A 27,282-nucleotide genomic window follows, 5' to 3' on the forward strand; every position below is an offset into this window, starting at 1 on the left:
CTACAACGACTAAGTTATTGTCTATAGTGGGATCTAGTACTTCTGTTACGCATACGCAAAACCTCACTGTTCGATACGGTATGTGATGTGTAGTCACATATTTGCTTTCTTCTTTTTAGAAGAAAATAATCGTATTGTGAATCTTATTGCAAGTGGTAATGTTTTCTTATTCAATAACAGATGGCAGTAGTAGTTGACTTTCTGCTTGGTGCGCTTCACCACGCCTTCTTTTCCCCGCTGCTTGCGAGCTCCGGAACTGTTGTTTGTTCACAAGAGAAAGCAAAATTGAGGCGGAGCAGCTGGAATTCTTTTTAGTGTATTTTGTTATACGAAGTTCGGTTCTGTCTTCCGGCATGCTGTGTGTGTGGGGGGTAAAACAGGATAAAGGAAAAATTGAGTAAATAATTTTGCGATATGTATCTAAAACTCTAAATTAGCATGAAATTAAACACGTGGAATTTACTTCTTTTTAACAAAACTTTTCTAAAGGCTTTGCTCAATCAGGTGAAACAAAGGGTGGATTTTGTTGAAATCAATCTAAATATAGCGTCCGAATTAAACTTGTTTAGTAAATATAATGCAATAAAAAGAATAAAGATTATAAAACCTGGTTCTTAAACCTGTCGTTGTAAAAGGTGTTAAATATACTGACAGGGATGATAGGGAAGATAAAGGTATGGGTAATGATATTAGACTCGTGGTGAGAAACAGGGTTTTCTCTTTAAAACTTGTTATTTTGTTTCTCTTTTTTCTGCATTTGTGTGCGTGAAGTTTCCAAACCTGTTTTAAATTTTCTTACGAAGTGAATTATCATCCCTTAAAACTGATGAATTTATTGATTAAATCTGATAAAACAGCGTAACTTGAAAACGATAAAAATGGTAAAAAGAGTAGTATTTGAATGAAGTTTAAAAAGGCTATAAAATGCAAGAAGTAATTTCTTCAAATAAGTATTAGCTTTCATTGTTTTTTGTAAGGAATTAAGGGCTTGTTGAAACACTTTAAATTGCTTTGAATTAAATTCATTGAGAATATTATATCCTTTATAGATGCACAAATTTAAACGAGTTCATTTGACTCTGATTGCTTAAAATGAGTTACGTAAAATTTATGCTTTGAAAATTTAAATAACGGCTATAGAAACTTGTAATTTAAAATATATGTTTAATCAATTGTGTGAGAGTTGAATGGGTGTTTAGTCAAGATTGGCAATCTTTTTCTCCTGTATCAAGGAAATAAGTACGTAACTGATGAGTTTTGGTAAGTATTGAATTTTAACTTTTTGTAGACGTTAGTTTTGGATGTACACTGCACTGAATATTGAGTGTGAGATAAAATAAATTAAAAATTGCCTTTTAAAAAACAGAGTGAATGAATTCCGAACTAAATAATTCTGATATTTTTGGAATTTTCAAGCAACGGCAACAGTCGAACCTTACCATCTTGCAATTTGATCTGTTTACTGCCTTTAATAAATTTTGTTAGAGATAATTAAATTTATTAGAAGTCTTCTCTCCTCCTGCAAAATAATAAGTCTGAAAATTGTAATAATTGTTTGAAGTTATATGTTCTTTTGGTTATTTCAAGAAAATTCTATTCTCATAATTAGATACAGGTTAAATTGTGCAGTGCACATGAGTGAGAGTGATGTGTGGAAGCTATTAGATATTTTCTTGTGTTTTTCTTTTTCAGGATAAATTGCCTTTTCAACGTTTAAGTCTTGATACATGCCTTGCAAGTAAGATAGTTGGCAACATTAAACTTTTTTCTGCTCTTGAGTTGCGAGGAAAAATAAGTTCAGTTATTTTCCGAACGCGTTTGCATCTTACAATTTACAGAACCGGTGAATTCCTCATGTATGCGACAATTATTAAATGTTGCTTTCCCTTATGAACCGCCAACACAAATCGTATTAATAAGGTATTGAATAATATACAGGGTGTCATAGTATTAATAAGCCATTTGCAAGTTTGAATATTCTAATGCGAAGTAAATGTTAGGCTAGATAAGGACTACGGTTTTCATGTATATATTGATCAGCTTAAATAAATAGAGATCAAAAATTGAGGATAAAATTTAAGAATTATTGAGTAGGTCGGAGTATTGTTTGAATTTATAAGTGGCTGGGATAAAGTCAGGGTTGATAAATTGTTGGTATCGTCTTGTAATTGCGATTTTCATTAAGCCTTGAGAGGTTCTATTAAAAAATTGCGACTTTGAATGTTGTTTAGACTAACCTATGTGCAGTTTGTTATTGCCTTGTTCAGACATATTGAAAAAAATGTTGGTTAAATGAATGTTGGAATAGAACCTTGTTTATATCCAATTGAAGTGCGACAAATGTGGTTTGCAACTTTATTCCTGCCCTTAGATTTAGTAACTTCGTACCGTTTTGAATAAAATAGACCAGTAAAAAACTTAAATTTACGAGTAAAGCTGGTTAATTGATCTCTCACATGTCCAAGGTCCATATGTTTTAGTCTAGTGCGAAGCTGCAGCAATATTATATTGTAACAACCTTCCACCGTCGTGCCTATATAGCATGGGGATGAAATGTAAAATGACGGTCGAAGATCGCTGCTACTCACCATCTAGAATGAGTAGGTACAGGATGACGGAAAGAAACCACATTAATTAACTTTGAATTAAAACTTTGTATTTTCATTAAGCTTGTGTACTATTGTGATTGATCGTCGACTGAATATAATCGCAAGATCACATATCTTTAAGCAGCTAGGAAGTTAACCACGATGAACTCAAACATAGCTGAGATACACGTACCTTTATACAGCTGATGACTGGAACTGCTATCGATGTTCTGGACGATCTCTATATTGCTGCCAATAGTCTAGAATGGTTGACTATTGTGTACCATTATCCACTAGAATGGTCTGCCAAACTATTAGATCTCCTGATCTAATACTGAATGTAGAATCACAGAGAAGTGACTACTGTGACATGAGGAACTATGTTACTGCTCGACGTATACTGATCTCTTAGACTCAACTCAGAGACAAATGCTCGAAGACTGATCCGCAAAGACTGCTCCTCGAGACTGCTTTGACTGATCCCAATCTCTAAAAACTATAAGGTTTTATACGAAGATTCCAGACATCTTGGAATTCATTCTCGTCGACTTTCTGTATATCTCAGCTATTGGTAAAACGTTGGTTTCACCCGAATTACATCGTGATCAAATTCTCAGACTTACAAATTTCTGCGAACTCAACGATTATATCACAGTCAAAGTGTGTCAATGTTACAATGTGACAATCTGATGACAATTCAAAACATTACAAATACAAATTACAATATCTTACGAATTGACGAGCAAGCGTCTAGCCGTAGAACATTCATTACATACACACAACATTGATGTCAACACATAAACACACACACGTGTTTACGTTACGTGATAACACTTAGTTTCTTAACATTTAATTTTATTAAATATACTTTCCTTTACCAAAATAATATCTTTTGAATAAAATCAATGACATGCCTCAACATGCCCCTCCTTTAAAATAAGAGAACTCCGTTCTCGACTCAATTTCTTCCTTGAAATTGGCCGAAAACTAATTACATATATTACATAAAATAATCATATATATTCAACCATCACCCTGTATATATCTTTATATTCATTTTTCACATTCAAAAGAAATCATCAAAACATTATTTATTTACAACCATTGTTTTCGTTTTAAAAAAAAATACTTTTCAAGAGTCCTCATCAGAGTATGAGCTCCTGCCATCTATTGAGTTACATATATAACTACTTGAAGTTGTGTTGCATTTCCTGTGCTCGGAATTGCTCATATATATACTTTTCCGTTCTCGTTCTTGAAAACTTTCCACTGAAGTTAGTCGCAAAGTTCAACTCAGTGTTTATTAACTCTGCATAGTTTCCACTATTACCAGTGACCATATCACTGATGCTTTCCATAAAAATAATGCACTTCATTATACACTAGATTTGTTGTTGTAAAACACTACTACACTAATGAACAACGTCTCCTATCGCTGCATGTTTTTGAAACACAAAAACAAAATTTAAAAATATTATTCACTTCACTTATGGTAAGTTTGCTATCTATAGAGTTAGCAACTCTTGATACACTCCTGCAATCAGTGTATAGCTCAAATTCTTTATTGTACAAATAATAGTTAAATGCTTTGAAAGCACTAACCACGGCCAAAATTTCTAGTTCCACTATATGTCTTCGTGTTTCGTTTGGTCTCAATACTCTACTATAATACGCTATAGGTGTCCACTCTCCATTCAATTGTTTCTGCATTAGTACAGCCCCTATTGATTTTGTAGACGCATCCGTATACACTCTAGTTTCCAACTCTTCACGGAAAGGTGCCAATAAAGGTGCACTCATCAACGATTCTTTTAGTTTTTCAAAACTAAGTTGGTGTTCTTCCGTCCACCCAAATTTATGATTTTTCCTTAATAATTGTTGAAAGTTAGATGTCATTTCCGCGTAATTTTTACAAAATTTCCTCACATAATTAGTCAAACCAAGGAATGATTTCAACTCTTTCGCGCTTGTAGGTGGCTTACAAGCTTTTATCGCTTGAATCACTTTAGGACTGATTTCGTAACCAGCTTCGCTCACAATGTGACCTAAAGCCATTACCTTCTCTTCCATGAAGTGACATTTCTCTACTGATAACTTCAACCCGTATTTCCTTAACCTTTGAAAGACTGAGTGTAACACAGATACCATTTTCTCCTGATTATTTAAATATATAAATATATCATCCATGTAAAATGACACCGCCTCCGGATGAACGTTAGCTAATGTCATTGCCATGATTTTTGTATATATAGCGGGCGACTGAATGTAACCCATTGGGAGCTTCGAGTATTGATACGCTCCTACGCCAGGGATATTGAATGCTGTATACTTCCTAGAGTCCTTAGAAATTGATACCGTATGATAGGCACTCTTAATGTCCAACACACTAAAGAATTTGTGACCACCCATACTTGTAAGAATTTGATGAATAGGCGGCAACGCCACGGAATGGAACCGTACATGCCGATTCAGCATTCTACAGTCCAAACAGGCCCTAATCGATCCGTTTGGCTTCTTTACGAACAACATAGGTGAGTTATACGAGCTATTACTTTCCTCGATGATGTTTTGTTCGAGTAAAATGTTTATCTGTTCTTTAACCTTATCCTTCATTGCTATCGGTATTGGATATTGTTGACGTCGAAACGGAACTTCCGTTTCCAACTCTATCTTGTGTTCTACTCCCTTGACTCTTCCTAATTCGTTTTCTCGCCACGCAAAAACATCTGCGTAATCGTAGCACAATTTCTCTAATTTCTTTCTGATTTCTGGTTTAGTATTATTGCCAAATTTTAACCGTGATTTATCGTAGTTTTTTCTCGCCTCTAATACCTCTTCAATTTCCTCCTCTGATAATCCTTCTTTCCTTAATTCCGATTCATTCATGCATGCTTCTGCATCTCCAATTTTTAAATTTTTTGTCAACATGATCGTCTTATTTGACGGATTGATAACTTCTAAACACTTATTTTCATTCGACAAAATTACTCTAGGTACAAATATGTTATATTGTAACTCTAATAGCTTATCTGGTTCTAATAGAAATTCATTGTTCTCCCAAGAATTAACTAGGTTAACCTCGACAGTTGTCCTAGTTCTTGGTAACAACTTCACCCTATAACCAAGAACCCATTTTGGCTTTAAACTTGATTTAATGCTAATTGCAACATTATCAGAAACTGTTCTGGTTTCCTGATCGTTTCGACAATGTTTAATTGGTTTCCCAAATCTTTGAACAATAATCTTACTAGCTCCATAATCAATTCTACAATTTTGGGTCTGCAAAAAGTCATTCCCAATCAACATTTGATATGGGAAGTCTTTTATTATTCTAAAAGCCTGATGAAACGTTTGATTTAAAATTTTGAACTTAATTATGGCTAATTTGTTAATTACCAGCGTGTTCTGCGTGATCCCTTTGATCTTAGTTTGTTGTGGGATTATTTTTGCACTCGGTGGCACTAATTTCTCGTTTATAATTGAAATTTGCGACCCACTATCGAGTAATGCTTTGATCTTTCTATCATCTATTTCTAATGGTAAATATACCATGTTGTTGTCTAAATTCACTGAGGCAATTATTTCTCTTATTCGGACATTTCGATTGCCTGTAAATGCGCCTCTCCCATTTACAGATGTGTTCCGTTTAAAGTACTCGAGCCTGGTGTTTGATAATAAGTAGTACCATTTACTTGCGCTGGTACCACTTGCACAAATCTCTGCTGATTCGGGTTTTCGAAATTATACGACTGGTGACAACACGAATTCTGACAATTCCCTTGCCAGTTTCCTTGCTGACCACGTCCTCTATTGTTTCTCCAAAAATTTCCTCGATTACCACGCTTACTGTAATAACGGTTATTACCTCTATTGTTGTTTTGATTCCTATCACTATTACTGTGCCAATTCTTATTTCTATTTCCATTTCCACGGTAATTATTTCGATAACCACCTCTATTCTGCTTATTATTCCTATAATACTGATTTTTCCCTTGTTTTCTCGCGTTATTCTCTTGTTTCTCGTCGTCTTGTGTTTTTGCCGACAATGCTAACTGTAATTTGTCTATTTTCTTTTCTAATTCCGCGATTTGTGTAATACTCGGAGGTTCCTGTTTAATCTTACTTTCTTCTTTATGTTTTCTTACAACCACATGATCTGAATCAGATCCGCTCTCCTCATCTTCTACCTGCTCTCTAATTTTCTTTACAAGATCTTTAATTGTAACTTTGCCGGATTCCTTTTTCACACGCTTTGCTATTTTACACTTATTCTTTTCTATCTTTTGCAAATCCTCCACGAATTTGTCTAAGCTAGAATATTCACGCGTTCCTACCTTTTCCATATAGTATGGATGTAGACCTCCAACTATAATACCTATCTTCTTGATATCATTCATTTTTGAATCTAGTCGTTCACAAAGAACGAGCATGTCATAAACGTAATTAATTACAGCTTCGTCTTCATGCTGTAACCGCTCCTTAATTCTATCTTCAATATCTATAGTTACATTAGATTTCGTAAACTCGTCTACTATTTCAGACTGCAATTGTTTATACTGTATTTCTGCCATGTTTCTCCGTTTCAGGAACAACTTTATCCATTGCCTCCCTACTCCTTTGAAAATATTGGGCAGTAACTCCTTTCGTTTGCTTTCGGCGATGCCTGCCATTTGACAAGCATCGTCGAATTCATCGAAAAACGACACGATGTCATTATCGTTCTTGAGATCGAATTTAGGCAATTTATTAATATCTGCGTAAAACGTAATGTTAGACGCCATAGTAAAATTCTTATTTTCACTATTTACTAATTTCGGATCTAAATTTATGATTGAAGGAAAGTCTTCCGATACAGATTTCGTCACCGGACTACTTGGGAAATTAAAAACTGGTTCTTTACTCAAAACAATTTTAGGACTCGCGATTTTATCGTAACTACAAGCAGTATTTTGTCTTTCTGGTGTCCTCACACCAAATAAATTCACATCAATATTTATTCCCTTACTCGCTTTCTGTGCTCTAGTCAACACAGTTCTTTCATTCATTTAATCTAATACTTAAATTCAACTTTAATTTACGAAGTGAGGGTGGGTGGTGAGGGTTAACGTATTACTTATTCCACTTGAGTCAATTGCCTTTAGTCATTCGAGATCCGAACCATATCTCGTCTTTGAGTGGTGAACGATTATAATACAAACTCTTAACATACTAAATAACTTAAATCTACTCCGAATTTAACCATAACCTAATAAAATATATTCTTAACACTAAAATTATTCCATTTCGGAATCGCTATTTTCACCATAAGACTGGTGCGACCTACTTTTAGCACTGTTCGGGAATCGAACCAAAATATCTCCACCATAAAACTGGTGCGAACTACTCTAAAATACACATCCCGGGTCTCGAACCGAACGCATCTCCACCATAACAACCTTCCACCGTCGTGCCTATATAGCATGGGGATGAAATGTAAAATGACGGTCGAAGATCGCTGCTACTCACCATCTAGAATGAGTAGGTACAGGATGACGGAAAGAAACCACATTAATTAACTTTGAATTAAAACTTTGTATTTTCATTAAGCTTGTGTACTATTGTGATTGATCGTCGACTGAATATAATCGCAAGATCACATATCTTTAAGCAGCTAGGAAGTTAACCACGATGAACTCAAACATAGCTGAGATACACGTACCTTTATACAGCTGATGACTGGAACTGCTATCGATGTTCTGGACGATCTCTATATTGCTGCCAATAGTCTAGAATGGTTGACTATTGTGTACCATTATCCACTAGAATGGTCTGCCAAACTATTAGATCTCCTGATCTAATACTGAATGTAGAATCACAGAGAAGTGACTACTGTGACATGAGGAACTATGTTACTGCTCGACGTATACTGATCTCTTAGACTCAACTCAGAGACAAATGCTCGAAGACTGATCCGCAAAGACTGCTCCTCGAGACTGCTTTGACTGATCCCAATCTCTAAAAACTATAAGGTTTTATACGAAGATTCCAGACATCTTGGAATTCATTCTCGTCGACTTTCTGTATATCTCAGCTATTGGTAAAACGTTGGTTTCACCCGAATTACATCGTGATCAAATTCTCAGACTTACAAATTTCTGCGAACTCAACGATTATATCACAGTCAAAGTGTGTCAATGTTACAATGTGACAATCTGATGACAATTCAAAACATTACAAATACAAATTACAATATCTTACGAATTGACGAGCAAGCGTCTAGCCGTAGAACATTCATTACATACACACAACATTGATGTCAACACATAAACACACACACGTGTTTACGTTACGTGATAACACTTAGTTTCTTAACATTTAATTTTATTAAATATACTTTCCTTTACCAAAATAATATCTTTTGAATAAAATCAATGACATGCCTCAACAATTGTGTCTTATTAATAAAATAATAAAATTGATTATAAATTGTTTGATAATCTTGATTGTTAGAAATTATTTATAGTAATTTTTGATATATATGAATTTGTGTGTGATTGTATGTGTGAGAGAGTAGTTAGAAGTAGATTAGTACTATTGTAGTCTGGTTGCATATTTATATTTTTGCATTTGTACTCCATTTCTTTTTTGAAAATTGGGGAAATATTTTGCAAATTAAAAAAAATCCATCTTTTTCGCCCATCAATATGAGTTTAGAACCTGAAACTTTCTATATTATTGTTAGAACTGCGGAAGTTGAATCTTTAATTACCTCAGATAGTTTGATGAGTTCTTTAAATATGCCTTCTAGCTCAGCTACGCGTAGAATACACGAGGCAGCTGATTTGTATTATGCTATTCCTAGTTTTAACTCTGATTCGAATGAAATACAGCAAAGTTACTTAACTGTTAGAAATAATTTAGATGTAAGTAATGCTGTTTCGACGTGCAGTGGTGGTCTCGGGGTGTCAAGTCATGTGCCTTATTCAGATCCTAACAGAGTTAGTTTAATGAGCGCTTATAGGCCTACAAGAATAGCTCAATTAACTACTAATAGGAATTTAACCAGTAATTATGATTTAAGAAGGGTGGAATCCGAAACCTTGATGTCTCCCACCAAAGACAATCTGTTTGTGAAGAATTATCAAAGAGAGGCCTGTAACTCATAAATTCCTTTCAGATCGTCATGGATAGACACTAACTTTTCCCCTTCTATTGCACTTAAAGATCATGAAACAGAAATTAAAGGAATTGATATTAAAAATCCAACTATAGAAAGGATTCAAAATAGTGGTCCAAGTTTAACAACTAATTGTGGCCAAACTGAAACAAAATTAAATCAGCCTTTAATGTCAAACGTAGATTGTGCTACTAATGTTTAGACCCCTGTTCAGAATATCGAGGTAACTGGTGGATTTGGAGTACCGAATAAATGGATAGATAAATTTATTTTTGACAAAATTACCCAGAATTTATATGAAATGGTTGGTCATTTAAAAAGTATTGATGGCTCAGATAGTGTCCTTGTGTTTGAGCTTTTGGTAACTTTGAATGAGTTAATTGAAAGTTATGAATTTTCTTTGAGATTAATATAATTTGCTATTACATCTAAAACTCGAGGTCTTTTATTGGAAGAAATTAGGTCATGTATTCGGCTTCAGTTGAGATGGATTGATGTTAAAAATAAAATCTTTTATAGATTTTTGTCTATGAGTGCTAGGTCAGAGCATATTTCGGAAAGAGTATATAGGTGTATGAGATTGAATGATGTTAATGCATTTATTAATACTATCTCTCATTCAGCGAAGGTTTTAGGAGTCGAATCATCTGAATTTTATATTGTTTCCATAATCTTACATAGTATACATCCTAGTTATTGGTTGTAATGTTTTGGTAATAATTGGCCTAGAACATTAATTGAATTAGAACAGCCAGTTGGAACATAATCTGTATAAACGTTCTAAATTAGAATTTTTGAAATTTAATACTAAAACAAGAAACGAGAAACAGAATTTCTCTGGAAATAGAGGTAGTAATATGTTTACCATGCCAATTCAAGGTGGTTCCGGGTTCGAGTTTCGACCTGATGTCAAGCTCAAATCAGGGAAATTATCTCAGAAATCCTTTGATGAATGGAAATTATGGTGGAGATATAGGGAACAAGAGTAATGAAAGTAAAAATTTGCAAAGGTTTGGTAATTTTTGTCCTAATTATAAGAAACAACTGCTTAGGAATAATAGTGAAAGTTTAATTGTAAATCAGAGAAATTCAAAACAAGGTTATAATTATAGTAGTTATAAAAGCTTTAACTCAGATTTCAATAAACGGTCAAATAGAAGAGTGGTTCCCGCCAATATTCAAGGAAAAATCAGAATCTTTTGTTTATGGTAAAGTTAAAGGGTTGCGTGTAGTCTTTGTGTAGATTAAGAATCTTCATTAAAATTGTCAAGTAAGGAGTTTTTGGACAAGAACCTTAGTAATAGGGAAGTTGAAAGTCAGTAATGTGAATCAGTTAAGGTGGATTTGGAGTATGGGAAACAACTTATTAGTAACCTCCTGATTACTCTTCAAGTTGAAATAGCAGGAATGAGAAATATTGTCATAAATTGTGGTGGATAGTTTACCATGTAGCATTTTATTAGGGCTGCCATATTTGTCTGTGGTCAATGCCATAATTGATTTATGCGATGAAAAACTAATCTTCAAGATGCTGGGGGATGAGCTAGTTTGTGTTGGATAGATTATACAGAGATTCGAGAAACTAAATTCTGAAGAAAAGGTGGTGCATCCGTCAAACTTCCTGTGCTTTTAACTGCATTGAAGATCTCCTTCTGGGTTAAATACTCAAAAATATTTACCGCAGTAACTTTGTGGGGCTACCTCTCCTGTATTTGAAAATTCTAATAGATCTGAGAACTTACTTGAATTTAGAGTTGGTGATAGTAGTGAGGAGGCGCAGTATCAAGGTGCAACATAGTCTGGATCGAATTTTTTGGTACAAAGAATTGAAAATCAGCGTAGTGTAATCAAACAGTGAATGATTCATCGATGGCTTATGTTACGTCGAGTGGTGGACATAATCATCACACGGAATGGACAGATAGTTTTGAGGAAGAGTTTGACCTTCATTTTAATCGACTTACTGGACAGTTACGTGGTGAATTACCAATATCATCGGAAACTCCTATTGAATTAAAGGAAGAGTCCTCCTTGATGAAACATAATGAATATTCAAATGAGGCCGAAAGAATTAATTGATGTTAGAGATTTTATAAATGGAGTAAACTCTGTATATTGGGTGTCTTAAAGGCTATAAATGTAAATTATATTTGAAGGAAAACAAACCTATAAAGGAATATCCATTTCCAGTCCCTCGTCATAAGCGGGAAAATTTTGTAAAGGTGATCAAAGAATTGGTTGAACAGTATGTTCTAAAAGTAGACCAGTCAAATTATGGCAGTACTTGCTCTATTGTTAAGAATAGAGATGGGTCATGTCGATTAGTTGCTAACTACATAAAACTTAATATTATCTTGGCAGATTACTTATATACTATTCCTAACATGGAGGAATGTTTAGGAAATATTACAGGCTGTAAATTCTTCAGTAAAATTGACCTCTCTAAAGCATATTTTCAAATTGAGGTAAAGTAGTAGAGACCTCACTACAATAGTTGAACCTTTTGGATCTTTTCAATATTGTAAATTACCCGCTGGAATAAAAATTGGTTCCAGTGTTTTGACCAAATGTATGAGAGTGGTTGCGGAGATTTAGAAGATCAGGGTGTTTATTCGTACTTCGATGACGTCTTACTTGCCCACGAAACAAAAGAAGAACACATGAAAATGATAGTTCTTGATCGTTTGCGACATGTTGGTCTTACTATCTCTCCAACTGAATCCTTTTCCTTTAAAACATTATGTATTTAGGATTCATTGTTGATGTAAATGAAATTCAAATGCATCAGATGATTGATGCAATAATAAAGATACCACCTTCTAAAACTAGAAAAGGAGTTCAAAAAATATGAGGTTTAATGCAATTTTATGCCCGTTTTATATCTGATTTTCAATATATTATTGCTCCTATCTCTGAAGTTAGATCTGTAAATAAACGTTTTGCTTGGGGGAAGTTACAGAAAAACGCCTTTGATGAATTAAAAAGATTGTTTTCAGAAAATGTCCTAGAAATACCAGATTTATATAAAAGATTTGTTATTAACATAGATTCTTCAACTCAAGGAATTGGAGGGGTAATTTCACAATATACTGAAAATAATGAATTGGAACCAATTGAGTTTCTCTCCAGAAGGTTCTCGGAAATTGATCGATATAGGTCGATTTATGAACTGGAATTTATAAGTTTAGTTAAAACTTTTTCGAGAATTTTATATTTATACGGATAATAGGGCGTTATCTTGGATAACTAACAATCCTAAGAACTTCTGAAATACGGATCAATGGTTGAACAATTGTCCCAATTTTCCTTTAAGACTCATCATATTGGAACTAATGAAAACCTCATAACTGACGTTCTTTCAAGGGTGTATGACCCTTAATTTCGAAATGCAAAAGGAGATGTTTGGACTACATCTTTTGAGTAAATATATCTCTTGTGTAAAAAATTGGAATTCGCCATACCTTAAGGAACCACTTGAAAACTATCAACGTAAGGATCTGCAATTACAACAAATTATAGAAAATTTTAAAGCGGGAAATCCTGTTGAAGGTTATGCTCTTTATAACGGGTTTTTATTAAAAAGAACACGGGCTGCAAGGGTTTCTATGAAGATTGTTGTCCCTTTTGCCTTAAATTCATATATTTTAGAATATTTACACCAAGAAAAACTAACGGGAGGACATTCTGGGATGTACAGAAAATTAAGAAAAGTCATGAAAAGGTTTACTTGAGACCAGGTAGTTTATTATGTAAAAAACTATATTAGATCTTGTGAGATTTGTCAAAAATCAAAACCTAATGTAGCAAAAATGGGACGTTTAGGTTCAGTAGTAGAAAAAAAGGTAAATGCTAACAGGATGATAGATATTATAGAGCTCCTCTCTAAGTTTAATAGGTATTCATTTATAGTAATAGTGGTGGATAGTTGTTCAGGTCTTTTATGCTTGAAAGGTTAAGAAATTTAAATTCGAAATTAATCTGTGATCGATTTTATTCCTTTTTATTAAGTATGGATGTGTTGAAACTATTTCAACGGATAACGCTTCTGTTTTTACATAAGAAATATTGGAAAGATTCCACTCCAATCTGGGGATAAAACATATTACGTTAAGCCCGTACAACCCGGAGGCTAATATTGCTGAACATTATGTGAAAACCTTCAAAGTGAGTATGAAATCACATTTCGCTGCATATCAAGACAAATTTGTAAGATCTACAGTTCAGCATGAATTTGTGTGAACATGAAGGCATGAAAGTTGTTCCTTCTGATATTTTAGGTCTGCTCTTTTTAGTTCGTTAGAAGCCAGATTGAAAATATCAGATTCAGATATTGATCGTGGAAACCAGAAAGAGGTTTGGATGAAAGCTATGCAGAACATGAGAAAAAGTTGGAAGAAACGTAGAATATTGTTTGAGAAAAATAAAAAAGAAATAAACCTGGAAATTGGAGATCGTGTTTTGATTTAAAATCATGCAAAATCTTCCTTAAAGTATAAATTTGCCAAGAGTCTTTCTTATGTATGGATTGGTCCATTTAAGATAATTAGGTTTTTGACAACTAACACTTTGTTAGTTGAAGATGTTTCCAATGTAAACATAAAAAGAAGAGTTTATGTATCTGATATTAAAAGGTTCTTTCCTAGAATAAATTAACATAAAAAATTGAGCCATATGCATTTTTGTAAATTTCTATTCAATTATGGATTTGTTGTGATATGTTAGCAACCAGATAAAGGTAGACTATTGACTGATATAATTAATGGATAGGGTTAGGAATAAAGAAATAGAAGGTTAAGGTTGAATAATATCAGTTAGTTATGGTTGTAAAATTTAACTATATAAAAATTTATTATATTATTATTATCAATTATATTATCAATTATACTATATTATTTTTATTATATTGTTTCTTAATATTTTCACAGAGGCTGATCATTAGTGAAGTGTGGGTGTCCTAAGTTTCGAATCTTCAAAGTTAAACTAGAGAGAAAAAGAATTAGTAAGAAAGGACCTTACTTGCATTATTTTCAATAAAATTGGAAAAATTTAATATGAAATGTTAATCTTTAGATTTGTGAATCGTGACAAATTCAAGCGAAATAACTAGAGTTACTATACAAAAAATTAAAGAAGGAGACTTTTAGATATTGATATATATAGAAATGTTAATCTTGAAGTTGTTATTGTTATAAAAATTTTTCTTGTGGCGACAGGGAGAATCATTCGAAAAGGGAAAATCATACTATAATTTGTAAAATATGATAGTAAAGCACATATGCTAAGTAGAATAAATTAATTTACTATTTAATATACAAATAAGGAGGGGGAGAGGGAGCAAAATATCCCGCGTGAGGCTCCAGCGTAGGCGTTAATCCAGCTTGGATGCTATCTATAATTTAAATGAGTAGGCTAAATAAAATGCGATATTCTTTAAATGGGATAGATTAGTTTATTGAAAATAATAATAAAATAGACTAAAACAGGGTTATCTTAAGCCATCTTACAAACAAAACACATTACGGAATCTAGTGACGAATCTGATAAAAATCTGCTTAAGTTTACGAAATTTCAGTCAAAACCATTCTAGACGATAGGAGTCTACATAGCAGCAGTATAGCGTACGCAGAATTTCGTCACGGGATGTTTAAACTAGAAGTTCATTTCATTTCAGGAGTTTGTATACCTATGAGTGGTAAATTATTATTTTGGCATATCTTGTTCAAGTGAGCTTGAGTAACACAGAACTTTCCGTTACGTACGCCACTGCATGACAATGCATTAAACTATCCACGAAAATTGAAAATGAATCGCACCCTTTTGTCGCAAATATTTTTCGTTCATACTATTTTATGTAGTATTACAACTAATTATACGACGTGATTAATTTATACATTACCGTATTAAGACACATTTAAGTGTGTTATTCCCTGATTTTAAAATATTGATTTTACACAGTAAAGTGTATCGTATGAAACGTATTTAATTCCTGAACTATATTTTTTAAAGATGTTGTTCCGATTGTATTAACATTTTACTGTATAACAAGTAACAATGTCATGTGTATTCTACATGAAGAAGTTTGGTTTGATAGTTTAAAAGTTATTATTGAAACTGGAAGTTGTAGTAAATTTACACACTTCCGGTTTTAGTAGATCGAGATTAGACTAGAGGTTGGATATTCTCGGGACACTTAATTGATTACAGAAAACCGCTTCTCTCTAAAGACGACCATTTTACTATATAGTGATCACTGTTAAAACTGGAAGTGGTTGATTTCTGACATTTGTGGTTTTAGTAGAAAGATTATATTGAAAATGGAATGTATTCTTGGGAGGCGTAATTGATCACAGAAAATCGCTTTCCTCTATATCTACTCCTTTTTATTTTATAACGATCAATGCTAAAACTGGACATGGTTGATGTCTGCCACTTCCGATTTCAGGAGAGAGATTAAAATGAAGATGGGATATGGTTTTGTAACGCTTAATTGATTACAGAAAATCACTTCTCGCTGTCTATTACAGTTTTTATTTTATGGTGATCAACGTTAAAACTAGAAGTCGCTCCCGTTTGAACAGAAAATTAAGAGGGAAGATGGTATTTGTTCTTAGAACGCTAAATTGATTCAAAAAAAAAAAAAAAACATTCCTCGCTATTTCTTATCATTTTTGCTCCATACAACTCAATATTGAAACTCGAAGTTGTAGTGAGTTCCGGTTTCGATAGCGAGTTGGAAATGGAGATGTAATGTTTTCTACGAACTCTTAATCGATTGCAGAAAACCACTTCTCTCGGTTATAGTTTCTGCTTTATAGGCGACCAAAACGTTAGAACCAAAAATGGTTAGTTTCTATCACTTCTGGTTTGAATATCAGCTTCAAGAACGAACTGCATTCTTCAAGAACGAACGCTTCTAACATTTGACCCACTGACCAAATTTGGTTCGAGATATTTTGTCTCTCGAACAGGAAGACGGACGGACAGGGTAAATATATAAAAGAGTTTTGGTAAACCAAATTCCTTAGCAATAAAATTAAAATTTGTATTAATTCAACGATTTTATGTTCCGTCGGTAATCTTTGAATCAATTAATAGTATTATTATCTATTTATAACTGAACATTTAGAGACAACGGTAATAAGAATTCTTAATTATATCTACTTATAACACAGCTTACATGTTGCAGCCAATGATCACTTTTTCTCACACAATTAAAAACAAATAAAACAAAATAAATGATTAATTGTTCAATTGTCAACGCCAAAATGACAAGAATGGCGCTATTTAATGAAGTTTACTTTCTTGTAACTGTGCGATCACACTTTTTCTTTGTAGAACAACAGTAAACTTATTAGATTAAGCTGAGTTTAAAGCCTCGAATATTACATCAGAGGGCAGCATATACCATCTACCTTTCCAATGTATTTCGTAGGAAGCTACGATATGCACAGTAATTCAATCAACTTCAAGAGATAAAAATTCAAAGAGTCATTTCCATTATCCACTGAACCCTCCCATAGCTGTACAGCAAATTGACATCTACTAATCAACGTAACTTTTCGTACTGAAGAAAAAGATACCTTAATTATCAAGCTGAGTCAATACGTTCGAAAATTGTTGCATGTTGAATTTAACATTACAGTATATGACCAGAAGTACTTTTCATAACGGTAAGAAATAGAAACGAAGTTCTTAGGAAGTTTCCAAGAGAGAATATCAAGGCACATCCAATAGTGCTAGGGGGGCCGCGGTGGCTCAGTGGTAGAGCGTTCACCTTTGGTGCTTGGGGTTTCGGGTTCGATCCCTGCCCCCGCCACGTGAACTTTGTAGTGGACAAACACCGTATGCGTGGGTTTCCTCGGGGTTCCGTTTCCCGTTTCCTCCCACTTCCTTCATTCCACCTTTCTATTCATTACTCATCATCACCGTCTCCTTTAGCCTAACCGGCAAAACCGTGGGATGTAAAACTCAAAGATTTCATTTCATTTCCAATGGTGCTAGGACAGGTTTCCGGAAAGTTCCGGAACATTGCTTAAATCGGGATGGAATTTGCTGCTAAACCAGTGCCAACATTAATACAAAAGCTAGATAAGACAATTTGATGCAGCATTTGTTTGAAACGCACGATTGAAAAAACATTGTAAAGTAAAAACAATTGTGAGGTAGAAAAGTAAGCAATTAAATTAACAAATATTTAGGGATGGTACCGAGTCCAAGACGTCTCGATCTCGTCTCGGACTCGGTATCATCCCTAATTACAGACCTTATATCTGGAGAACTACATACAGTGTAGCCAAACCCAAACTATCACTTAGCTCAGTATGATGTCCTTATTCCGTTAAAAACAAATACGAAAAGTCGATTTAGAGTCCTTTCAAAAATTTTGTGGCCCCTGATCCAAAAACTATGGTCAAGATTGCAATTTTTTATGCATTTTTTGATCATTCCTAACTTCTTTGTCAAAATCGCAAGCTATCCAGTTTTTATCATTCCTAAAATTCTTGTTTGTATAGATAAGATACGTCTACTTTCACACAGGTTCAGCAAATTCGATCCCGATTTAAGCACTGTTCCGGAACTTTCCGGAAATCCGTTCTAGTTCCATTAGATGTGTCTTGATATTGTCTCTTGGAAAGTTCCTTAGAACTGCGTTGCTATCTCTTACTGTTCTTTTAAAATCGAAAAAAGTATTTCTGGCCATATATTGTAATGTTAAATTCTACATGCGATAATTTTCGAACATGTTGACAGCTTGATGACTAAGGTATCTTTTTCTTCAGTACTAAAAGCTATGTTGGTTAGTCGATGTTAATTTTCTATGCAGCCATGAAGGGGGGAAGGGAGGTCAGTGGAAAATGGAAAGGACTCTTTGTTCAAAGACAAGCTGACTCAATCATCCGTTCACTTTTGTAATATTTTATTTATTTCATTGTTGAGAGTTTTATTGTTGGAAGTGTGCTCCTAAAGAAAACGTGTAAGCGCTTTGTACAGCGGGGGACACTTCTAAATGGTACACCTTAGCCGTAAATCTCCATATGGCTGTACCATTTAGAAGTGTCCCCCGCTGTACGAGGCATAAAACGAAATAATAAAAAAAAAAGCACGAATTGTTCTCGTCTTTGGGCAAAGTTTGGATATAATCTCTTGAAGTTGATTCAATTATTGTGAATATTTTTACTTCTACGTAACACATTGAAAAGATAGATGATATATACTGCCATCTATTGGGGATAGTTTAGCCTTTATACCAGTGGCGGATCCAGGACGGGCTTCTGGGGGTTTGTAATACTGCTACTTAGAGCTACTTTTAAGAGCTCCGAACTCTAGGATGGGTTTTATTTATATATAAAAATAAGAAAGCTTCTTCTTCTGGGGGACAATCGCCCCCTGGATCCGCCCCTGCTTTACGCTCACTTTAAACGTACCATATGGATGATCCCCTAGGTGAAATAATGATAATATATACGACCAGAAAAAAAATTCAATATCCTGTAATACTGATATTTAGGGACATTGATGTGCTTCCACTATTAGGATGGTAGTGGAGTAAATGATTAACTTTGTAACTGTTTCGACCAACAGATGGCAGCGCCACAGTGTGACATTAGCACCATCTGTCTTGATTTTGTGTTGTGAATGAACAGTGGTAGAAGGTCAGTAGGTGAGTTAATGTAACTCAAACAGTAAACACAAGCAAGACAGCATTCCATGATGACGCAATCGTGCTTCATTCAATCAAACGAACGAGTTTGGACGAGATCGTATTGTGGGCCTCCGAGAGACTGGTTGGTCCTTTTGTCGAATCAGACACTAAATTGGCCGTGATGCAACTGTTGTGCAGCGATGTTGGTAGCGATGAATATCAAACCATTCCGATACTCGCAGAGAAGGTTCTGAACGTCTTTGTGGCACGGATGTGCGCGAAGATTGACGTATTGTGATGGCGTTCCGTTGTGTTCAGCGATGAGAGTCGATTCTGTTTGTATGCAAGTGATGGTAGACTGCGAGTGCGACGTCGATCTGTAGAGCGTCTGCTTCCACAGTGCATTCGTGAAAGACACAGTGCTTGCATCCCAGGTGTTATGGTGTGGAGTGCAATTAGCTACAACTCCCGTTCACCTTTAGTGTTTGTGGATGGGACATTGATGTACAAACACGTGCAATATGTGGTGAAACCTGTTCTACTGCCTTTCTTGAGACAGAAAGGTCATGTACTATTTCAGCAAAATAATGCCCGACCACATATTTACTGAACAACGGAACGTGCTCTGCAAGGTGTGCCACGTATTCCCTGGCCAGCACGCTCCCCAGTCTTGATGCTTATCGCACATGTCAGTTGTGAGTTAGTGACTTATGGGACATCATAAGTCAATAACTGACAACTGTTCCACATTCACCTACAACTGATGCTGATTTCCGCAAGCTGGTCGAGCAGTCTTGGCAGAGTGTACCTCAAGACCGTATCCGTCGTCTCTATGATCGAATGCATGCAAAACTCCGTGCCTGTATTGCTGTCCATGGAGGCTATACACGGTACTAATGTAGTGCTGACAGTGTATGGTGTACGTTCGTTCCCAAACCATGTACATATGGAGCTCATGTTGTAATCATTTCATAACCTTATTATGTTCTGTCTATATATATATATATATATATATATATATATATATATATATATATATATATATATATATATATATATATATATATATAGGGTCATATTGGAAAACAGTGTCATGGCGCTGCAATTTTATTTTCCGGCATTGTATTATAGATTTATAAATAGTAAAAAATTAAACGATATCATGTGTTACCTTAGTATTTATCATAGACATTTTTACCTCTCCAAAGAAATAGGTGAACCTTAGAAGTTACACATTCCCTATATAATTTAAAGGTATTAGTAAAATTATTGTATAAGCACAACATACCCAACCTTTATTGGCGTTAAAACGTATTATGTAACATAAACCAAGTAAACATAAGGACGAATAGTTTTTACCTGAGTTAAAGTCATAGTGCTTTCATTGTAGTTCCTGATCACATTTACAACCGGGTACCCACTTTGCATGGTCCATGTTTCTATTATTTGTTTCACCGTTACATTGGGAGGAAGATTGCTCTTATTCTGTGCTTCTTCTGTTAAAATAGCCCATATTTCATCTGTTTTCATAATTCCAAATTGCCTGTAATTGAAAACAAAGTTGAAAATTTAATGTGAGTACCCTCTAGTAGGCTACACTATAACTACCAGAGAAAATTTCAAAGTAAACAACGAAGTGAAAATTATGAAATTTATTTAACTACAAGAGCTCTACAAAAGGGAAGTCACATCAATAGTGGCGGCAAAAGCAGCTTTGTCTTTCCCCTCAAAATTACTCTTGGTTCCCGCCTTTGAGGCTTCTAGTGGTTTTAACTTTGTAAGAAAATATCACAAGAAACAACAAATTTAATACAAGGAATTCAAGTTATTCAATAACAGAAAATGTCGTCAGCACTGCTCAACTTGTTTCTTCAATTTGAATTTCTCAGTCGATTTTGTAAAAATCATTCAGTTACGTGCCTATTAACATAGCTACATACTAACGGTGTAATTTGAAACATAAAAAACTCAGTAATAATGAAAAGCAAACTAGTTCTATTTTTGTATATTTATAATTTTTTGAACTTGCAAAATAGAGACGCAATCAGGGGCAGATCCAGGACGGATTTCTGGAAGGGGCGGTGGGTTGTAATACTGGTATTTAGAGCTAGTTTTACGAGCTCCAAACTTTGGGATGGGTTTTATTTATATATAAAATAAGAAAGATTCCTCTCCTGGGGGAGGGACTTTCGTCCCTCGTGGATCCGCTCCTGGACGCAATAGTATTTTCGTAATGTATTGAAATTCAAGGGTGAATTCGATTTCGATGGTTTCTAAAGCAAATGATCGTTATTCGACCACTCATTTTCAGCACCTTAAGAGACCTAATCACTGCGAAATTAAAATACCGCTAATTTTACAGTAATTATGTGATATCTTCAAATAGGTAAAAGATAATCCAAATGTGGAACAAGAGTGTGCTAGACAATATTATTTTGCATGAGGTATCGTTATTACGATGAGGTGAGGTGATTTTTAGTTTAACGTCCCGTTCAGCAGCGAGGCTATATGAGACGGGGACCTACTGATTAACGTGGAATCCGAACCACATGAGCTCCCGCCGGGAATCGAACCCGGGTCTCCCACGCCGTATCATTATCACGAGTCAGCTAATAGCTTTCCGTTTGCAGTCTTTATAAACACGGAAATAAATGTCGATTTTCTAAATGATTGGAAATCGAAGGCAGATAAATGAGTCGGGATAACGATATCTCATGTAAAAGAATATTGTCTAGCAAGTTCTTGTTCCACTTTTCGATTATCTTTTATCTATTTGAAGATATCACATAATTACTGTAAAATTAGGGTATTTTAAATTCGCCGTGATGGGGCCTCTTAACCTGTTGTTTAACGTAGGAGCTGAATCATACGTACTCCTACGGAATCGAACCCTCGTATCCTATCACGAAGACACGTTTGTTAACCACATATCCACCAGGAAGTTCCAAATTATGGGTGAAATTTCGCAAGTCCAGTCGAACCAAAGTTTCAAAAAAACTTTTGTGAGTGATCCCTGCCTTAATAATTGTTTGTCTTATTATATGACTTGATAATTGTCTGAAATCCACACTAATTCTAATCTTCAGACTAGTACAAACCAAATGAAATTCATGTTTACGTATTTCTTTGTAAAACTTTAAAATTTTATTTTTCAACATTTTGCTATTTTTTACTATGATTATTTTATAATTACAGTAGAGCGTCGATTATCCGAAATAATTAGGGGACATGGGTATTTGGAAAATTGGTTTGTTCGGATAATCGAACTGTATATGTTTATTTGCCAAAAAGAAGTACTGTACAGTAAATTTATTCATAAAAAGAAGTGTGCTGATTGTTGAAACACAGCGACTGGCGGCTTGGCCGGTCAGCAGCGCTTTATGAAGGCCCCATTAGAAGCAATGTTCCGCCAGCGGTGGCTCAGTGCGGCGGCTACTGTGGGAAACTTGGTTTGGGAGTGAGGGGGATGATGGACGGTAGGGTGGGAGAGTAACAGGTGCGAGCGAGTACACAGTTCGGTTAAGCGGTCGTTCGGTTGACCGACGTTCGGATAATCGACGCTCTACTGTATTTATTTGAATTACAATTGTAGTACTTACATATTTGTCTGTGGGTTCGCATGCATGCTTTCACACTAACTTTCAGGGATAAAATTAATTTAAAATTTAGATAAAAAGTTTTAATTTATCTAAATTTTTGCAATAATAATAATAACAAAAAATACTTAATCTTACAAAAGGTGTTATTAAATTCCGAAAATGGAAAGTGCATTAAGAAAGTATTTTTTTCTTTCATAATAGTGTACGAGGGCCATTCGGAAAGTAACCTCCGATTGGTTAAAAAAAAAAAACACCAAAGTAAATAAGAAGGATTTATTATAAACATCTGAAAACTACTTCTTTGCTCTCTTTTTCAATATAGTTTCCATAAACATTCAAGTACTTATTATATGACTGCACGAGCTTAGAAATTCCATCAGCATAAAAAAATCTCCCCCCTGTGCCTTGAGCTAACCTATGCCGCATCTTCTAGCCTGTGTCACTACGTCATATAACAGTCCTGGAAATTTGTGGAATTTCATCGGAAAGGTCCGAGATTGTGAAACGTCGATTTTCACGAACTTTTCCAGCAATTTTAATTTTTATTTTTTTTATTTTTTGATGTCATGAATGTTTGTTCGTCCACTTTTAAATGAATGAACCCATTCACAAACAATTCCTTCACTCATCACACTTGGTCCATACACGACACAAAGTTCCCGATTAATAGCTACTGCCGAACATTGTTTTGCCGTAAGAAAACGTATAACGGTCCGCATCTCGCACTTGGCCAGGTTTTCAATTGTAGCACACATTTTGAGACGCTACAAAAGTGGAACTAATGATCAGACAACTTTCACTTCTACTACGGCTGGATGCAGATTGATCTATCGCGCACGTCTGTGCAAAAATGGTAGCGCTGCCCCAGTACTTAACGCACAGTGACTAATCGAATGTTACTTTCCAAACGCGCCTCGTATATAGAGCGTTCCAAAGTGACCATAATGATGAGAAAATCTACTGGAATGATCTCTTATCAGTGAAACAATACTAATATATTTTCCCGAGAAAAGTGGAACAAAGGGTGCACCGACATTGCGCAAATTTTCCCACGCTTATCTGTTGACACAGATAAAGCCTTAATGAGCAGGCAACAAAATTGGAAATTGCGAAAAAAATCTTGTGCAACGTTGCCATCATTACCATAAGTATATCGACTAATAAAAACAGTCACCAAAATGCAAGTCGTTTTAACAAAAAAAAAAAAAAAAAAAAAATACAAAGTAATGGATAACAATAGCATTTTCAGTCATCTATATTATATGTGTGCAATGGCGTCGTTAGAGAGGGTGACTGGGGAATGTGTCCCAGTCATTCATTTTCCGTATCATATCTAACTGTAAGATTAAAACTGTAAGAATATAGTTATTGAAAGCAAATAGTTTTGAAATACTGTAAGGAAAACAAACATATATAAAATAAACAATATATATAAATATTTCTAGAAGTTCTCTTGAAATATCGTGAACAGACGTTCGACCAATCAGAAATAAAGATTTGTCTATATCTTCCAGTTTTGGCCAATCAGAAACAAGCACTTGTATACATATTTCAGGTGTGTCTACCACATATCTTAATAACTATCCTTTCACCTTTCTATAAATGATACTTAGATTTGCATTTGCGTCTTAGTTGTTCTTAGGTGCTGTGAGAAACATTTGTTATATATTACCTAGGTATTATCGTATAAATTGTTACAAGAATGAGTGGTCAGTGTATTAGAGATAAATAGGGCCCCTTGGCAAGAAAGCTCGCCCCCTTGAGTGATGCAGCAACTTATATCTACGTGTACCTCCTACATGCAGTTAGAATTCTAAAGCAGCATGTCGAATGTTGTGTCTCGCCGCGGTTTTCAACGAACTTAAAGAGTTCTGGTTTGGCCAATGGCCACCAATTAATATTGCTACCAAAGTGTTTACCATCCTCTTAGGTATTGATTAAGACCAATATCGTCTCTCTATGAATTACCGTTCCCATGATATTGGCCAAAAATGGCCGATTTCCAGAGATTTAAGGAGCATTATTTGAGGAACCGTAAGTCATAGAGAGGTCATATTGGTGTTGGTCAATATCTAAAAGGGTGGTAAATATTTTGGTAGCAAATAGTAACCGGTGGCCACTGTGCAACTGGCCATCAATTAATATCAGTACGAAAATGTTTAATGTTCTATTAGGGATTAACACTGATATCATCTCTCTATGACTTACCGTTCCCGTGATACTGACTAAAAAAGTTCGAATTTCTAGATATTTAAGCAGTCATATCTCGAGAACTATAAGTCATAAAGAGATGATATTTTGTTAATTTTTGCGAGAAAGAGAAGAGGGTGCGGATAAAAAGATTTACCTTTACATCTAGGAACAATTACAGCTATCCTTCCCGCTAGATCTCTCCATTCTTTTAAAGTTCGTTCTGGCAATGCTCTTAGAGCATTCTCAACTGTTTTATCCTGAAGATATTTACCGGACAGTGTACATTAGAAAGGTTTTGGACCTGAAATTGGTTTGTGGGCCTGAAAAGGGCCTCAGTTCTTTAATTACTGTGTATTTGCTTCACTCCCAGAGAGATAACAAAGCGTTTCCGTTAGCCGACTGTCGGCAAAGCGTGTTCAACGTATATGGCCAGAGCAAATGTTGAAAACATTCTCAAGATGGGTGCTGGTCCCTCCTTTGTTTGGACACGAATGAGGTTCGTGAACTGTACGTTTTGCTGTTTTAATGCATCTCTGATGTTATCTATGTTGGTTGTGGTTGGAACACCTTCTTCAGGAAAGCAATGCATCTCAGCAATTCTTCTCTGCAAAGCTTATTCTTCTCCGTTGTGCACTCTCCCAAATGTCACCAGCAACTGTATGTCAGACCTCCTCAGGTTCTGTTAAAACCCCGAACGAATTGCGGATATAATAAACCAATAATAGAACAAGCCAATGAGGAACGAGAATCACAACGAGCCAATCAGGATCGAGAATTAATCGCAAGTTTTAGTGAGGAGGGTAATATAAACAGGAAGCAATAAACTGGAGAAACATAAGTGAAACTTTCAGAATGGAGTTTACATTGACGAAAACAGAAAAAGGTGTACCTTGTGTATTAATGGGAGGCTTTAAGTATCGTTTCTTTCGCCAAGGAAAAAAAGGCTCAAATTGGAGGTAAGTTAATGTAGTACATAATTTTTGCATGTATATAAGCCTATAGCTTGCTAAGTTATGCAAAGCCTACATTAGTATTTTCAGTAGTCAGCTTGACCTATATTTTAGTAAGTTCTGTAAGCCTATATTAGTATTTATGCTAGTCAATAGGATCCATATATACTTTGTTAAAAGATGTAACACACTATTAGTATTAATGTCGGGAAGTTGGACCTATATTTTGTTAAGTGATGTAACCTATATTAATATTTATGCCATTCAGTTGCTTCTATACTTTGTTAAGTAATGGAAAGTTACATTAATATCCATGTCAGTCAGTTGGGTCTATATTTTGTTAAAATATGTGTCTAGTCCCTATTTTAATATTTATGCCAGGCAATTTGTCCTATACTTTCGTAAGTGAATAAGTAAGCCTGCATTAGTATTTATGTCAGTCAATTGGACCTATACTTTGTTAAAAGGTGACAATTGACGGAGAAAGATTCATCTTTGTTGATGATGAAGCTAATATAATTCTTTTCACGTGTAAGAAAAATATCGAGTAAGTATAATTTCATTTATAACCATTAACTTTGAAATGAGTTTCATTTACAGCATCAAGAAGTAGAATAGGAAGTAGTTGCTTGAACAGAAAAGTTCCTTTTTCCGTCTTATTTCCAAATTATAGTAAAATAGTTTTTTTTTTTTTTTGATTCTCACAAAATATATCGTAACATAGCATTTCACCTAACGATATGACACTACAGTCTTGTTTACTATTTTCTTTTCTGACACTAATCTTATTTTCTTTTCAGTTTTCTGTGTGAGTTCAGCGGGTTAGAAGTATTTGCAGATGGAACTTTCACTTATGCTCCTAAGCATTTCACACAGTTATATACAATACATGCATATAAAAATGGATATTATCTACCTCTATGTTTTGCATTTTTGCCGAAGAAAGACAAGAATACGTATGTGGCCATGTGGAAGATGATAAGAAACTTAGACAGTAGATTCGACTTGAAAATCATTTACGTTGATTTTGAAACAGCTGCTCACGAAGCCATCAAGAATGTGTTTCCAAATTGTGACATTCGTGGCTGCAGATTCCATTTGGGACAAACATGGTGGCGGAGGATTCAAGCCGACAATGATCTGCGACAAGCAT

The 27,282-nt window shown here is 34.8% G+C and overlaps 1 protein-coding gene across 3 annotated transcripts in view; it reads right to left on the bottom strand.

The window, feature by feature from the left end:
- Positions 1–27,282, bottom strand: part of LOC145678733 (aminopeptidase N-like) — a 166,124-nt gene that overhangs the window by 31,262 nt on the left and 107,580 nt on the right. For all 3 annotated transcript variants that reach the window (XM_081749180.1, XM_081749179.1, XM_081749178.1), the window contains exon 8: positions 20,747–20,930. In XM_081749180.1, the coding sequence (XP_081605306.1) occupies positions 20,747–20,930 (184 nt within the window). The remainder of the gene's footprint in view (positions 1–20,746; positions 20,931–27,282) is intronic.

Source organism: Thermobia domestica, chromosome 2 (genome assembly GCF_964235325.1).
Source record: "Thermobia domestica chromosome 2, izTheDome1.hap1.1, whole genome shotgun sequence".
Lineage (NCBI taxonomy): Eukaryota > Metazoa > Arthropoda > Insecta > Zygentoma > Lepismatidae > Thermobia > Thermobia domestica.